Source organism: Hakea prostrata, chromosome 3 (assembly GCF_041222555.1).
Source record: "Hakea prostrata isolate BN-2017 chromosome 3, UWA_Hpros_2, whole genome shotgun sequence".
Taxonomy (NCBI): Eukaryota; Viridiplantae; Streptophyta; class Magnoliopsida; order Proteales; family Proteaceae; genus Hakea; species Hakea prostrata.
In genome coordinates this window covers 20,726,260-20,743,797 of record NC_142602.1, presented here as the reverse complement: position 1 = coordinate 20,743,797, position 17,538 = coordinate 20,726,260, and the positions used below count along the sequence as shown (strand labels likewise).

Sequence of the window (17,538 nt, the reverse complement as noted above, 5' to 3'; positions counted from 1 at the left end):
TCTTAGAATCTTTGATTCTAGCATGTATATGCCCGAAGTAATCAATATTCCATTTCAATAGATCTTTTTGTCTTGCAGTTTAAGCCTTGAGCTTGATGTGTTGAAAATGATTAATGCAATCCACCACCCCCCACCCTTTGTTTCTACTTAATTTGATACATTCCCATCTCTTACATGTTGCTAGAGAGGCCAATTTTGTCACTGATAAGCTAGTTAACATGGGAGTGGGAGTGTGACTGATTTGCCCAATTCTATTCCAAGGTTGATACAATATATTTATATATGCTTCACTTGGTCAATTGTAAGTTTTTTATGCTATATTGTCTTATTATTGGTGGGGGAAGGGGGAGAAAAAAAAAAAAAACCAACCCCCTCAAATCCCAACTGCATAATTCGGATCTTCTACCCAGATAGGTTGAGATTGTGCTCCCCTTACACTTATTCATCACATGTCTTGAAGTAGGGCTTACTTTTAAGCATTAATAAAGTGAACCATAAGTGGGTAGGGGCAGATTCCACTCCAAAACATGAGTTGTATCACTTCCCCTGTCGAAGGAACACATATTGCTCCACGGATGCTTTTTCACGATATCTTTGGTGCAAGGCCTATGTGGGCTTACTAAAAGTTCCACCTTTAAATTATTTTATTAATACTTATGATTTCTGTATCAAATGTATAGTGGAGAAGTATCAAGGAACAGTATCTACCTCCTGATTGGGATGCTCCCTAAATATGTGATAAAGTGATGGAAATGTATGCATGATCCTCTACAGGTTAAGGTTGATGATTCAAACTCCAAATCACAAGGCTCTGCATGAGCAATGTGATTTTGTGCACCAAAGAATACTTAATGTTAAATACAATGAACGATATTTCGTTCATTTTGCTCGATTCACCGATATCTCGAAATATTGAGGGAAATGGTGAGAAATCGCCGATATCTCGGCGCTATTATGTATATTTCGTTTCGCCCCTGTTATTGTTTCACCAGGGACGAAACTAGCGAATTTTGACGATATTTCACCAAAATTCACCGAAAAATAGTTCATTAGGTAAATATATATGATCTGAGAAAAATAAAATAAAAAATATATATATATATATATATATATATATATATATATATATATATATATATATATATATATATATTATATATATATATATATATTAAATGTCCTCATTAAATAGTCACATGATTGAAATAACAATTGTACATCTTTGTCTTTGTCTCTCTTGTACGAAGTGCCCACTCACTGAAAGGTCCACAGTAGTTGCAACTTGCAACTTGCAATGGAGGGGGTAGAAGTGGAAGCCCATAAATGCCCTTATATTGGTTTGATTATGAATCCGATTTATTATTTTTGATTGATAATGATTTGATTATTTGCATGAGTAAAGAAACATAGACATTAGAAAAGATTTTTATTGGTTTGATTTTGCTCCTTGCGATCAAATTTGGTATTTGTTATGGTTTTCGGCGTCAATTCCGATTTTTATAGGTAAATGGTGCTCGTACATATAATGTGGCAGTGGCAGCAATGCCACGAGGGAGTGGAAATCATTGTATATCTTCCGGAGAGCAGATTTGTGTATCATTGGTTTTTTCCTTCTGATGACATAAGTTAAGTTACTTCATTAATCTTTCATTAGAGTCTCCTTATCACTTGTGATGTAGAAAATAAACCAATTCAAGAAAAAGAATCTCAATTGATTGAATAGCCTATAATAAAACATTATATATTTATATTATCATTATAATAAATAACAAAAATTTAACAAAATAAATAGTTATAAATTCTTTTTGGTATAATACTCATTGATGAACCCATAGACAAAAATTTCATTCAAGCCTTTAAAAGGCTCTGAGCTGTCGGTGCAGTGAAAAGATTACCAACGTTCAGAAACAAACATAGTATAACAGAAATTTAAAGTCGATGGCTTTTTTTTGGGTAAATGATGGCTTCTTTTACTACTTTAAAATTTAAGCAACTATTAACTAGATTCTTTCCATCAACCACAATAAATTTTTATATGCAGCAAAATCTAAATGTTATTCCTATTATGGTCTATGGTCCATTGTATTGATGGGCTTCAATAAATCACCACTACAGCATGTGGGGCTCATTTTCTATGGAAATAAGGTCATTTTAATGTTCAAATTTTGAATTCAAATTGTAAATGTGTTCTTGGTTCATTGACTACAATCTCCAATGTAAGGGTGTCAATCGGTACAGTTTCGGTAATTTAGTATGGGTTTGGTACGATACCAACTTTGAATACCGAAAACCATAACCGTATAGTATTATATTTACACGGTACGGTATGGTTTCCGTATTTACAAAAATGGTTCGGTACGGTTTTGTATTAAATCGGTGCTGAAAAACGGTTTAAACACGGTATCAGTGCGTACGAACAAACCCATGCCATTTTTGTTATTAGTTCATTAAGATCCTAATGAAATTGCGATCAAACAATCGACAAAATTTGATATTAACAAAGACAAAATAAATAAATTTAAAAAGAGGAGTGAATGACAAAATGAAAAATTGAAACAAAGAATTAAGGATTGGATAAAGGTAAAGTGTTTTAATTATAAAATTATATTTATATTCATTAATTTGGTACGGTACCAATTCGGTACATACCGACGGTATAAATACTTAAAACTGGAATCGTATCAAAGAAATTCGGTTTCAGTATGTATTGTATCAAATTTTAAAAGGTACGGTGCCGTTTTATTCGATAAAATTAAACGATTTCAGTACACAATTAACACCGATACTTCAATGTAGTAGAAATGATAACAGCAAGAAAGTCTTAGGTTCGAATATCCGTTTTTTCTCATCTTTACCCTCTCTTCCCATCCCCTCGATGTATAAGCACTGTGGGTTTCTAGGGACAATTTAATCAACATGTTTGAAAAGTAGAACATGTTTGATTCCAGGGAACTTGGTGTTATCTTTAAACTGTATTATCCATAATCCAATCTATTTTTTAATATCTTATATATAATTTAGGTTAATCAATATCTCATATCTTTGCCACATCAGCATCTAGATTCCTTATCAATGTTTTTTGGGGGTAATCATCAAGATTTCCCACCATGGATGGAGAAAGGAGAATTGAAGAACGAATGGAAAGATTTTGATTTTCCGAAGAGAGCAATTGGTGGCTCGGTTGGGTATCTTCACAAAAAGTGTCAAACAGTAAATGCGTGAAGATTAAAAGCAGAGGAAGATGAAACCATTCTGGTCTCGTCGCTGTCTGTCAAACCCAAAAACTCACCACCCACCTGCAAATTTCAGAACCCCACATCCCTGTCTTACACAGCAGAGAAGCAAAGCTAGAAAGGGCGGGAGAGAGAGAGATAGGGAGAGAATTATTTGCTAGATAAAGTTAAAAACCTTCTGCCACTCTCTGCTATAAAACCTGCAACTCTACGGCTCTGTTTCAGTCTATATCTCTATCATTTCTCTCTCTTTACTTAGCTGAGTACAGGGTACTCATTGCCTTGCAATTGAAAGCGCATCAGAGAGAGAACGATGTGATGGCACAACCAAACCTCCCTAAAATAAATTCAGGATTAATAAAATGGGAATTTCATTTTACCCTTCTGGGTTTCTCCCGGAATCCTTAGACGACGTCCTTTCAATGTCGGTTACCAAAAGACTCTCCCTTTCTACACAGTAGCTCTGCTTAGTGTACTCCCAAGTCCCAAGTAATGCTAAAAGCTTCGGATGATGTTTCTCTTCTTCTTTCTTTTCATGGGTTTTCACTCCTTACACGGGCGTTTTCTTCGTAGAATGACTTCTATTGCAGAGACTGTGATGGCATTTCGCTTTCTTTTTTTCCTTCTCCTGCTTCTGTTCTGTTTTCGTTTCACTTCGTCCGATGATTCCGACTCCAACGACGGTGAGTAACTCACATACTTCTCTTCTCTTCCGTTTTAGTTTTTCCATTCCTATTTCTGCTTCGCATTTTCTCATTCTTTACGTTTTGTCGGTGACTTCTTGTTTCTTCATGGCTGCCATGTCTGTCTGTGGTGTTCATCTTCTACCTCGAAAGCTCAAACCAGAGCACCACCTGAACAAATAATTTAACTTTTAATGGGTTTGGGATCTCTGTATGATTGAAAGATGTCTAGAAGTTAATGCCATTATTTAAAGGGATAACTAACTTTCCTTTCCATAATTGCATTTCTTTATTTTTATTTTTTTAAAGTTTGATTCCAACTTTCGTGCTTCTTAGTATTATTTGTTTCTTTTTTGTTTCTTGGTTGTTCATACTCGGTTTCTAACTGTTAAAATCTTCGTTAAAATCTTCGTTAAAGGTAAGACGCTGTTGGAGATCAAGAAATCTTTTCGTGACGTCCAAAATGTGTTATATGACTGGACGGATTCCCCATCTTCGGATTACTGCTTCTGGAGAGGAGTTACATGTGATAACTCCACCTTTAATGTGATTGCACTGTAAGATTCTTCCTCATTCCTGTCTTTGTTACACATTGCCGTTTGAGTGTTTGTTTACTTCAACCTACTCTTTGATTGTTGTAGTAACCTTTCGTGTTTAAATCTTGACGGAGAAATATCACCTGCGATTGGCGATTTGAAGGGTCTTCTCTCTGTGTAACCATCCTGCATTTCTTAAAACTGTTATTTTGAAGTTGAATTACATGTATGTAGGGTTTGCATCATTGTGGATAACTTTTTAACTCATTCTTTTTGGGCAGTGATTTAAAAGGCAATCGACTCTCTGGACAGATCCCTGATGAGATTGGTGATTGCTCATCATTGAGATACTTGTAAGTTCTATTTAGTGGAAGGGACCGTTGGGTCCTTCCTTGAGCTGTTGTAATTTTATTATTTTAGTACTTGATTATTATTATTATTATTTTGGTATACTTTAGTGCTTGATTATAAGGAGTTATCTGTGTGGGTTAATTGATTTAGGGACCTGTCTATGAACAACATTGATGGGGACATACCATTTTCAATCTCTAAGTTGAAACAATTAGAAAGCCTGTAAGTTTCACATATTCATTTTCACTACTAGTTTGTTGGTCTGCTAGTCCTCCCTGCAATACTTATATTTGATCAATGTTGCCAGGCTTCTGAAAAATAATCAGTTGATAGGCCCCATTCCTTCAACTTTGTCTCAGATTCCAAGCCTGAAGATCCTGTAAGTTGGTTTCCTGGCATCTCTTTCTCCTTTTGTTTCCATTTCAAGTATATATGGATGACAATCATGAGTTCCATTGCCACTGTTCAGAGATCTAGCCCAAAATAACTTGACCGGTGAAATACCTAGACTTATCTACTGGAATGAAGTATTACAGTATCTGTGAGTATCTTAACATCTGATGTCTGTATAATTAATATCTTTTCTTCTGAAACCACTGGATTTATTCATTTTATTGTTTTTTTCTTTTCCTGTTTTCTTTTCTTACTCAATGCTTTTCTGGTTTAGTGTCTTCTGATCCTGAGATGGTCTTAATACAGGGGTTTGCGTGGAAACAATTTGATAGGTTCTCTCTCTCCCGATATGTGCCAGTTGACTGGGTTATGGTATTTGTAAGTCATTTTCTGTGCTCCCCAATGTTTTATTGCTCTACATGTCTTATGTCATATAGGGGCTATGCCTATTCTAACCTTTATCTTTTGCAGTGATGTAAGAAACAACAGTTTGACGGGTAGTATTCCTCAGAATATTGGCAATTGTACTGGCTTCCAGGTCTTGTATGTATATTTCCTTACCACATGGATTGAATCTCTCAATGCAGAAAGTGAGCAAGCCTGAACATTTATCTTTGCATTCAATTGGCAGGGATTTGTCCTATAACCAGCTTACTGGAGAGATCCCATTCAATATTGGGTTCCTGCAAGTCGCTACATTGTATGTACTTGCAAACTTATTTGATTTGTAACAAGTGCTATAGACCTGCATAATTATTTCTTGGAGTTTTCATCTCTAGATCTCTGCAAGGAAACCGGCTCTCTGGGCAAATTCCATCAGTGATTGGTCTCATGCAGGCACTTGCTGTGTTGTAAGAACTCTAAATCTTACTGTTTTTGGATTCTTCAACATTCTATGCGAGATTGATTAACCGGAAATGCAATGCATTTCTAGGTGACGAATTTGTCTTCGTCTTATTTCACCTTTAGTGGTTCTTGCCTCCCTTTATTAATTCCATCTAAAACATCATTATTCTCTTTTATTTATTTATTTATTTTGTTTTTCCTTTTTTGGATGCAGAGATTTAAGTTGCAACCAGTTGACTGGACCTATTCATCCCATTCTTGGCAATTTGTCTTACACAGAAAAATTGTGAGTGCTTGCCTATCACATATATGTAATATATTTGCATGCTTCTTCTCACCCCCCAGTGGGAAAAAGATTACCAATTCCGAATAACATGAACACATACTAGAAAGAAAACGATGACTTTCATACCCAGCCATGATTGAGTAATGCTTCTATTCTCCTTCAACGACTGTTGTGAATCTTCTAAACTCTGCTTGATAATCCTTCAACATGAACTTGACCAATATCTGTATTTTCTAGGTACTTGCATGGTAATAAGTTGACAGGATCCATTCCACCAGAGCTTGGAAACATGACAAAACTCCACTATTTGTAAGGATAAGTTTTCTATAATAGCAGTCTTTATTTAAAATGACTTGTTTCTCAGCATTAAATACTGCCTCCATGACTTCCCTCATTTTGGTGCATGCATCAGGTTTGTTTGACCATTACTTTAGGACCATCTACTCATGTATTGGAAATCCAACTCCAGTACATTTTAATTGTAATGATTCTTCTACCGGGTAGTTCATTTAGCAGTGTTGTTTGGGATAGCTGCTAAGTGATTTTTTTCGGAGTGGGGGATTTCTTAATTGAGGTCACTGATATAGTGTTTAGGTTAACCTTCATATGCATAATCTTGAATTCTGCTTCTAGGAACTGGAAAGGTATGCAGAAATAGTAAATACCTTAAGACCACCAGAATTTTATCTTAATATCTGATACATAAAGTTTCTGATAGTCACATTTTGCACTGTTAAATTTTATGTGCAGGGAATTGAACGACAATCAACTAACTGGGCAGATCCCACCGGAGCTTGGGAAGCTCACTGAATTGTTTGACTTGTGAGTCTTAATGCATAAACAATTTATCTGGCATGGTTAAATTTTTTATTTTTTGGCTTTTAAGAGGAGTTTCAGTATAAAATTAAAGAAAGAACTGACTCAATATTCTCACAGGAATGTTGCAAATAACAATCTTGAAGGGCCAATTCCTGCCAATCTTAGCTCATGTACAAATCTCAATAGTCTGTAAGGATTTGTTTGAACTTCTATTTTGTTGTCAGCTTCTTTAAATTCTCTAGTAGTTGAAAGTATTGGTGATACTTAAATAAATGGCAGCAATGTGCATGGCAACAAATTGAATGGAACCATCCCACCCCAGTTTGAAAGGCTTGAGAGTATGACAAAATTGTGAGTAATAGACATATTTCATCTATCTCTGCTGTCTTTGCTAATATCTGAGAATTCCTTGGTCTTTAGTCTAGCCATGTGATTGGGCTAATTTTTTCTTCTTAAAAGCGTCTTTAGTAAGTTTAGAGTGATTGATTTTTTTTTCTCCTTCACATCCAGGAATCTCTCCTCGAACCATCTTAAGGGTCACATCCCAATAGAGCTGTCTCGAATTGGTAATTTGGATACATTGTAAGTATTGACTACTTCAGAAAATATTAATCCCTTACTGGTGCTACTGAGTATCATGCTATCTTTTACTTTCTTGGCAGGGATGTTTCTACTAATATGATCAGTGGTTCCATTCCTTCATCTCTTGGTGACTTGGAACATCTTCTAAAACTGTAAGTTTTACTTTCCAGTGATTTGTGCTTCTAAAATTGTTTGAGTTTCTTCTTCTTGATGATGGATATTTTACCTAAACAGGAACTTAAGCCGGAACCGTTTAACTGGATATATTCCAATGGAGTTTGGAAATCTGAGAAATGTGATGGAGATGTAAGATGGCTTGAACAGTTGGCTCATTATAATTCTTTTTGTTTCCTTCTTCGTGCTTCTTTTGGTACTTTTAGTTGCCACTAAGCCAATCTTGCTTTGCATCGTAGAGATCTTTCAAACAATCATCTTTCAGGCCCAATTCCAGAAGAGCTTGGGCAGCTACAAAGCCTATACTCTCTGTACGTTCCTCTGTTTGTCCATTTAATTTAGTGGTTCTTTGGTAGTTGGGGGTAAAAATGAAAAACATTAGTTTATTTTAATCTTTTTTGTGTGAAGAATGTTTGATTGTATGCCTTGATGATTATTGCCTATGTTAGTATGATCATTTTCTTCTTATCATTGGTCCATGGTGGTCCCTCGCATTCTAGATAGTTTTAAGCAGAAAGTAACTATGGACTGAAGAGAAACCAACTTGGGCCAACCAATTACCTTTACTTTGTGGATTGTATAACCAGTTAAGGTGTTTGATGCAATCTTTGATTTCCATATGAAATAGTTGTTGCTCTTTTGTTCCATTTATAGGTTGTATTACTGTATATCCTGTAGCTTAACTAATACTTTTCACTTGTGTTTTGTTGAGTTTATAATTTTGTGTGCAAAATGATGACAGGAGAGCAGAAAACAACAACTTATCAGGTGATGTACTGCCTCTGATTAACAGCTTCAGTCTCACCATTCTGTAAGTGTTTGCTGTCATAATATTGAAAAATTTATTGTTGTCTACAATTAAGATAGATGGTTATGATGGCGACTAATTGAGTTTGGCTGTGAACTTGCTGTAAACAAGCAGAAATGTGTCTTATAACAGCCTAGTTGGTGAAATTCCTATGAGCAACAACTTCTCTAGATTTAGACCTGATAGGTGAGATGGCTAATTTCATTCTTGTAATGTTTGGTAATTGCGAACGTGTTCAACTATTTCGTATTTCCCTAGTCTAGGTTTCTTGTTTTCTGTAAATAAGTTGGAATATTTCTCTCTTTTTATTTTCTGGCCGCCCTTCTTTAATCTATTTCATTTCATGACTGGACCATTATGTGTGCAGCTTTATAGGGAATCCAGGTCTTTGCGGGCATTGGCTGAGTTCTCCATGTCAGGAATCCCACCTAACAGAACGACGTAAACATACTCTTCATTTTCTTGATGCAAATCAAACGACAGTGGTGTTGATTTTTTCACTCATTTATTTATTTGTTTCGGTGCTTAAGTCAATTGAACTTTTATTGCACCAGTAGGACTAATTTAATGTAAACATTGTTGTGTAAGAAGGTTTTTGCCTAAACAGATTCTTTCTTTCTGTCTACAATAATCTACCTCATCAAAACTGACATGGAAGGGGGGGGGTAACAGGATGGTATCCCCTTAAATATGGAGAATTTTCACATGTTTTATTTGATTAATATGAGTTCCAAGCCAGTGCAAAATGGGAATAAGGATTCTGTCAGGGAGTGTGGCTATTATGCTCAAATACTGGCTGGATTGAAATGATTACTCACTCATTGAAGGAGGAATTCCTGTCCCAGTTGATGCTTCCCCATGCTCTCCCAAGAGTGCCCACACTGGTGCAGGGTTCACACTGTCTGACAGGAAAACCTCTGCCAGTAAATACTTTCTTTACAGTGCATAATTGGGTGCATATTTCAATTGAAACTAATTAATTGCTGCTTTTCCTTATTTTCTTCATTTGGATTCTGTTTACAGCTACTGTCTCTAGGGCTGCAATCCTAGGCATTGCTTTGGGTGCCCTTGTGCTGCTTTTGATGATATTGGTGGCAGCATGTCGGCCACAGAACCCATCACCTTATCCAAAAGGATCCCCAGACAAACCAGGTAGCTCTCTTTCTACTAATTGTATGATGATTAAAAGGTAGTCTTCGAGGGGGGTGGAGGCATTTTACTTTACACAATGTTAATATTTTTTTTTCATTTGGTCATTATAAAGAATGAGAACAAATTTACCTGGTTATGACAACTCAAATAAATGTATTTTTTTGCTTCTTTGTAATATATTGTATGAAATGTTTGGTGTGCTGCATGAATATGTAAGTGGCATACTAAGTTATTGTCTTATGGGTAATGCTTGTTGTGCTACAGTTAACCATACGTCACCAAAGTTGGTAATACTTCACATGAACATGGCTCTTCATGTCTATGAGGACATCATGAGGATGACAGAGAATCTGAGTGAGAAGTATATAATTGGTTATGGTGCATCAAGCACAGTATACAAATGTGTGCTGAAGAACTGTAAGCCAGTGGCTATCAAGAAATTATATTCTCACTACCCGCAGGGCCTTAAGGAATTCGAGACTGAGCTTGCGATAGTTGGAAATATCAAGCATCGGAATCTGGTCAGCCTCCAGGGTTTTTGTTTGTCACCAAGTGGGAACCTTCTTTTCTATGACTACATGGATAATGGAAGCCTCTGGGACCTCCTACATGGTAATCCAAGTCTTATTTGAGGACAGGCGTGGATGTTAGTTTGTGTTTCTGCAGGGAACAACTCTCATTCTGTTGATTAGTTCCTTGTAATATTTGTTTTTGTAGGCCCTTCGAAGAAAAAGAAACTTGATTGGGAAGCTCGCCTTCGAATAGCAGTAGGAGCAGCACAAGGACTGGCATACCTTCACCATGACTGTAGCCCTCGTATAATCCATAGGGATGTGAAGTCATCAAACATTCTATTGGATAAGGATTTTGAAGCCCATCTAACTGATTTTGGCATTGCAAAGAGCCTGTGCACATCTAAGTCCCATGCATCTACATATTTAATGGGCACCATTGGCTACATTGATCCTGAATATGCTCGGACCTCCCGCCTCACTGAAAAGTCTGATGTCTACAGCTATGGGATTGTTCTGCTTGAGCTTCTCACTGGGAAGAAAGCTGTGGACAACGATTCCAATCTCCATCAGCTGGTATTATATTCTTCCTCATTGTTGATTTCACACGTTTATCTGCAACATGGGTCCAAGCATCTAATTGATACCTTAGGTGCTTTCTTGAAATGTGCTTTTTTGACCCCATAGAGTTAGTTGGTCTTTAAGTTATTTGCCCAACTTCACGGGTCTTTGAAGATCTTTTCTCACGACACTAGCCAAGTTCTTGGGGAAAACCTTAGACCCCAAAAAGCTACAAGAATTCCAGCATTCCACTGTTAAGGGATACATTGGAGTAGCTGTAAGTGTATGTAATAACTTCAACATCGGATAGGTGATTGACCTTAATCATGATTCATGACTGACCTCCCATGGAGGTAGATAAATCAACATTATCTTTTGGCCCTTCTAGGGATGCAAATATTGTGTTTTTGGGGTTTCTTTCGCATTGAGTTTTGTGAAGATTTGGGACTAAGGCTTTCTTCTTTCATTGGCAAATAGATGATGTCCAAGGCCGCTAGCAATGCCGTGATGGAGACTGTTGATCCAGACATTTCTGCTACATGTAAAGATCTTGGAGAAGTAAAGAAGGTTTTCCAACTTGCCCTTCTCTGCACCAAGAAGCAACCATCAGATCGGCCAACTATGCATGAAGTGAGCCGAGTTCTGGGATGCTTTGTGACCCCCCCTGTCATGGCCAAGCAAGTGGGGCCGCAACCGCTGCTGCCACCACCAGCACTTCCACCTGCCACAATGCCAAGTTACATCCATGAATATGCAAATCTCAAGGACCCAACCATGGTAAACTGTGGATCCCTGAGCACCTCTGATGCTCAACTCTTCTTGAAATTTGGAGAGGTAATATCCCAGAACAGTGAGTGAACTGAGAGAATTTCCACCCCAAGCTACTCCTTGCTAAATGCATTGAGAGATTGGATGTCAGCAAAATCTGTAAGAGTGATAGGTAGGATGGTTCGTTTTGCTTGATGATGTATGGTATCTCTATGAAATCTCCTTGTAATTAAATCATATGAGTAATTTGAAAAAGGTGGAATTGTATCTCAATCATTGCTGCCTTCTTCCTGTTCAGTCTATCCATTTGAAAAGGGCTTTTCAGAGTTAAGAGAAAAGCCTGCAACTGCTAACCATACAGCTTGAATGTACCAGTTGGGTCCCATGTCAATGTATCCTTACCCAATACCCAGTTGTAGACTTGTGGCATTGTGGGATCCAAGGCTTCGGATTGAAGTGTTAGCATGTGTGGTTGTCTCATCAGATTACTTTTTTGTTTCCAGGCCAAGGTGTACCTTGCCTTCTCTCACACTACAAAAATAACTCCATTTTTCCACCCAGTGCCAACTGTTGGGTCAAGTGGGTCTGCAAGTAACAACCACAAGTCCACAACCTGCAAATGACTATTCATAGTTTTGAATCTTTTAATCCATTAAACATGATACATTCCTCTAGTTTGGTACTACTCAGTTTAATCTGGTTTTACTTCTACCACAAAATTAAAATTTGGTTTAGTTTGGTTAGCAAGGGAATGATAATTGGGTACCTTTCAGCTTTCATCCTTTTTTGGCAAAACTCTACAGGTACAGGTAGTACAGGTAGTATTAATGATAGCGTTACTTGACTTGGGCAGAAGCTACGCCGGCTGTGCAATCAGTTCAGGCGGCGATTTGAGGTTTTGTTAGAATTTTTGTCTTCAAAATGATGAAAATATCATGAACCATCATGATGAAGGTTCTTTTGAGAAACTTGTATGGGATATTGATGTTCATGATGAGTGTTATAATGGATCTTTACAAATCCAGAGTTAAATTTTCTTTCTTGAATCATTTTCTCCTTTTCTACTTAGTTTGTTTTCCTTTTCGTTTCTTTTCTTCTACTTCTACTTCTACTTCTACTTCTTTACGCATCTCTGGCCATTGCCAAGCAAAGGTACTGTTGGTGAAGCTTTGTCAAATTAAAAATAAAATAGAAAATAATTGTCATTAACTTATTAATGTGAAATAATTATTGTAATATCTTATAGGGAGATGGTTGAGTGGCTATGCTTATGCTTTTTGCATAGTGACAACTTCTTTTATATAGAAACTGTAGTTAGACATAAGTCACATGACATGCATATTTGGTAGAAAAATACAAAAGAGTATGAGAAGATGGTACGAATCATTATCTTAAATTTTCAAATAAGGGAACTGGGAATAAAAAACTAAGTTGGTCCCTTAAAACCCACAAATGAACACTTTAGATCTGAAACCTAATGATCCAATCTCTATAGAAAAACCTCAATTCAACTCTTTCACAATATCTTAAAATTGAAAAAAATGCCAATCACATTAAATTCATTTTCGAAAGTTTTGTAGATATTACCATCAAAATAAGTTTTGGATTACAGACCACCATATATTTAAGTAAAATTTTACTTATCATCGAATGATTGGTTCACCTGGCAATGATTAACACCTTTTAATGAAAAAATCATAGATTCGATTCCCTCAGATGGTATAAGTAATAATTTCTTGTCTAGATTGAATATATCAGTTAAGTCCCATATCAATATATCTTTACCTAATTTTAGGCATTTGGCTTTAGTACAGTGTAATTAATGCACAGCACTGAGCTGCGAGTGGTGATGATCAATTCTGGTGGTCGAAATTGAATCTTGACCACTCGTTGTTTTTTTTTAGAACTATACCGACTGAAACCCCAAAAAAAAAAAAACGAAAGAAACAAAAGGTGAATCTCAACCACCATAATTGATCCCCACCCTTCGCAAGTCAGTGCTGCGCATTTACTGAAACGTAACCCTAGTTTTAGATCTGTGTCTTTGTGGGATCCAAAGAGTACTAGTTAGCATGTGTTAGTGTCTCACCAAATTACTATTTTGTTTCCAGGCCAGGGTGTACCTTCCCTTCTCTCACACTAGAAAGGTATCACATTCAGCATCACTGCCAATGGTTAGGTCAAGTGGTACGTCTGCAAGTAACAACCACAAAATGCAATGACCATTCGTAGTTTCAAAACTGAAATCGTTTAAATATGATTCATCAAATTTGGTACTCAAATCGGTTTAGTTACAATGGAATGACCAAATGGTAGTTGGTTTACTTGGGTACCATTTGGCTCTTTCCTTTGATAAATTCCCCATCCTTTTAATTTATTTTTCATTTTCTCTTTCCCATCTTTTCATCTCTTACCAAACATTGTGTTAATAAATCCTTGTCAAAATAAAAAAATTTATTGTTTTCATACAAATAGAAGATTTTCTAGTCACAAAATAAGATATTAAAAAAAAAAAAAAACCTGAAATAACAAAGAGACTATGGTATGCATTGGCCATATTTTGAGGATTATCGTTTTTCTTTTGTTACTAGAACCCGCAATTCTGCAGCTTATGTTCTAGCCAGGAAGGCACAAATAATTGAGGGAATAACTGTTTGACCACTATCTATTCCTTGGCTCAGTGATTGTATGATTTGTATCCCTGGGATCTCGCCCTCTCCTCAATTTAACTTTTCAAATAAGGAAACGGTGAATAAGAAATTAAATTGGTCCCCAAAACCCACAAATCAACTCTTTACATCTGAAACCTACTGATTCAGTCTATAGAAAAACTCATTTCACTCTTTCCTCTGGATGGAGACTGTGTCACCCCGTGCCCTCTCTCTGGGTTTGTTGGTTCTTCCTTCACATCTCCATTCCCCGCTTTTTTTTGTTTTGAAAATTATGACCCGTCTAGTTATAGGGTCACATTACTCAAAGAGATTCTATTTTTCAGAAATCTAATTGTGAGCAATCACCACCATACATTGAAGGAAGATTGTACCTTGTCAATACTAAAAATAGACTTTCTCACCTAAAAATGTGATAAGGAAGAATCAAAGAGTAAATGAGAGATCAAATTTAAAAAAAATAAAATAAAAAATTACATTTACATTATTGTGTTTATAAATAATTATATTTATAATCCTCTAGAATATCACGAGTTGACTACAAAATACCTTTGTTTTTATAATTCTAAATCTAAGAAGCGTTTTAACCCTAAAAAAAACTAAGAAGTGCAAATATAATAGGAAAAATTAAACTTAATTGTTTGCAAATGCAAGAATACAAATGTAATTTGCTCCTAAAAATGAAAAAAGAAGAAAAGAAAAAAATACCAAAAAATAGAGTAAATAAGAGAGAAAATTTCGAAAAGAAAATCCCTTGCGCCGTTTCCCATTAAAAAATTGAAAAGAATCTCTCTCCGCTGTACACGTTTTGTTCGCCGCGACGTGCTGAAGCACGTAAGCCTAATAAATGCTCGCTAATGAAAAATCACTCGTTCTCTTCCGAGCGCTGATTGATCGATGAGATTCTCTCAACTGGGAAAAAAACGGAAGAACATGGATGGACAGAGAAAAAGGGTTTGCTCCGACGCTGGTTCCGGTGGCGATTCTAGTAAACATGACGGTTGTGGAAGATCAGGATGTTGGGAAGGAGTGAGCCCAGAGATATTAGCGTTGGTTTTCGTTCGAATACCAGCAGAGCAATTGGTTCAGGAGGTTCAACTAGTCTGCAAATCATGGCGAGAAGTCATCGCTGGTCCTTATTGCTGGGCCGATATTGATGTTGAGAAATGGTGTCGCCGGTCTAACAATACCGATGTCAGTGATTCTTTAGTTCGCCGTCTTGTTCGTCGTAGCAGAGGCTCTGTTCGACTTCTCTCTGCTTACAAGCTTGGTGACATCGGTTTCTCTTACGTCGCTAACTAGTAATAATCGATTTCCCATTTATCATTTTTTCATTCTTATTACTGGGTTTATGTTCTGTTGAGGTTTTCTGTTTCTGGGTTTCTGTAAATGCAGTGGGAGATGCTTGAAGGTGTTGAAGATTCCAATGAGCGAAGTGACGGACAGGGTAATAGAGAAACACTCTGAATCTCTCTCAAAAGTGGAGTTATTGGATATTAGTTACTGTTTGAAGATCACTTGTAAAGGTGTTGCTACTTTGGGGATGCACTGCAAATCTTTGGTTTGTTTGAAGAGGAACATGCCGCCTCCGCCACCGCCAGAGCTGGAATGGCCTGCAGGAGTTACTTCAGTAGATGATGGGGAAGCCATTGTTATTGCTGATACAATGCTGGGGCTCTGTGACCTTGAGCTTGGATATGGCCGTTTCAGTGACCGTGGTGTCGATGCTATCTTGACCAAATGCCAGTCACTCACTCATCTAGACATTCAAGGGTGCTGGAATGTGAAGTTGAAAGGCGATCTTGAGAAGAAGTGTGATCGTTTGGCTGTCTTCAAGAGCCCTTGGGATGCCAGTTTTGATGATTTTCCAGTCTCTGAAGATGGTAGTGATGCTGAAGAGGGTGCTTCAGATTTCTCACTTTCAGACTCCGAAAGTGATGGATAGTTTAGCAGTTCCTCATCCCCTTTCTGGTTTTTTTTGACTTTGGGTATATGATTAGTACTAGAGGGATACCAATTGGAGGATAGTTAATGCTTGTGGACCATATTTTGTTTAATCTTTTGAAAGAGGTCAAGAAACAAGTTCCTTTTATGGAATCCTCTTTGCTATACCGGTCCATTAAGCTGATGATGATAAGGAGAAAAAGAAGTGTTCTGTTCTGTTTTGCACATTGCCTGAAGTTATGGGATACTTGCATTATTTTGAGCAAATTGCATTGACACCCCAAATGGGGCCAAGCACGGCCCCCTTTATGTTTAAAAACACATGCCTATCTTAGAGGGTTATTACTTGAATCATATTTTTGCAAGACTATCATACCCTTGACTTATTATTCAAGATCTTTCCTTCCAAAAAAACTAACTTTAGGACGGTTGGGGTTCACCGTTTCCTTCTTTTTTTTTTTTTTAAATTTTTTTTCAGATTTTAGTGGTCTTTTTGGAATTACAAAATTAACGTGGGTTAACGTTTACTACGGATGGACTGTGTGTTTATTGTTGGGGTGTCGGTGTTTTTAATAAAATGGGGGGGGGTGGTTGGTGGGCCTCGTGGGGGGGGGGGGGGGGGTTTTTGTTTTTTTTTTTTTTTTCCCGGTTTGTTCCTTCTACTACCTTTCGACTGTTTGGCGTTTGCTGTTTTCAGGCATTGATTTCTTGGAGCGTAAAGAAAAAACGGAATGGAACCCTATTACAAATAGTTTTGAAACCAATCGTATTTTTTTTCCTTTTTCCTTATTGAGGGTAGAGTAGTCATTTATCTAAGGATGCAACTGGTATACCATTTCGATAATTCGGTATGGTATCGACTTTGAATACTGAGAATTGAAACGGTACTGTACCAAAATTGATGCGGAAAAACTGTTTAAATACGGTATGTAATGTGGTATAATTTTGGTACGAAAAAACCCATTTTATTATTAATTAATTAAGATCCTATGCTATTGACTAATCCATGCTCTAAAAAGGAAACTTGTGGGATGTATCATATATGTGCTTATGCATTGGCAAGGTCCTCTGGTTTATCTGAAATGTTGGTGCGAATCCATGATATGAGGCTTGCATCTGTTGATGGCTTCTTACTAAAGCATTGAAGGTTTATATTTGGATCTCACAAGTCCTATGTTGGTAAAGAATTTTGACCAGCCTTCTGATCTGATCAGGCTAGCC

General features: G+C 36.9%; 2 protein-coding genes across 2 annotated transcripts; both read left to right on the top strand.

Moving 5' to 3' along the window:
• Positions 1-3,375: 3,375 nt before the first annotated feature.
• LOC149021502 (Leucine-rich receptor-like protein kinase family protein) lies at positions 3,376-12,197 on the top strand. The gene is made up of 27 exons (XM_089149732.1): positions 3,376-3,916; positions 4,335-4,473; positions 4,558-4,629; positions 4,734-4,805; positions 4,954-5,025; positions 5,111-5,182; positions 5,273-5,344; positions 5,503-5,574; positions 5,668-5,739; positions 5,828-5,896; positions 5,976-6,047; positions 6,257-6,328; positions 6,566-6,637; positions 7,079-7,150; positions 7,265-7,336; positions 7,427-7,498; positions 7,658-7,729; positions 7,810-7,881; positions 7,964-8,035; positions 8,143-8,214; positions 8,646-8,714; positions 8,826-8,897; positions 9,079-9,152; positions 9,735-9,863; positions 10,128-10,475; positions 10,581-10,951; positions 11,414-12,197. Exons 1-27 carry the CDS (start codon positions 3,742-3,744, stop codon positions 11,792-11,794), a joined length of 3,051 nt encoding a protein of 1,016 aa, XP_089005858.1. The 5' UTR covers positions 3,376-3,741; the 3' UTR covers positions 11,795-12,197.
• A 3,100-nt stretch (positions 12,198-15,297) lies between these two features.
• LOC149021501 (F-box protein FBW2-like) lies at positions 15,298-16,483 on the top strand. The gene is made up of 2 exons (XM_089147133.1): positions 15,298-15,674; positions 15,769-16,483. The coding sequence occupies exons 1-2, from the start codon at positions 15,307-15,309 to the stop codon at positions 16,316-16,318; spliced, it is 918 nt and encodes a 305-aa protein (XP_089003259.1). The 5' UTR covers positions 15,298-15,306; the 3' UTR covers positions 16,319-16,483.
• Positions 16,484-17,538: the final 1,055 nt, after the last annotated feature.

Coding starts and splice junctions, on each gene's coding strand:
- LOC149021502 (XM_089149732.1), top strand. CDS start 3,742: ATGATGTTTCTCTTCTTCTTTCTTTTCATGGGTTTTCACTCCTTACAC. Junction 3,917..4,334: donor TGATTCCGACTCCAACGACG/GTGAGTAACTCA, acceptor TCTTCGTTAAAG/GTAAGACGCTGTTGGAGATC. Junction 4,474..4,557: donor ACCTTTAATGTGATTGCACT/GTAAGATTCTTC, acceptor TGATTGTTGTAG/TAACCTTTCGTGTTTAAATC.
- LOC149021501 (XM_089147133.1), top strand. CDS start 15,307: ATGGATGGACAGAGAAAAAGGGTTTGCTCCGACGCTGGTTCCGGTGGC. Junction 15,675..15,768: donor TTCTCTTACGTCGCTAACTA/GTAATAATCGAT, acceptor CTGTAAATGCAG/TGGGAGATGCTTGAAGGTGT.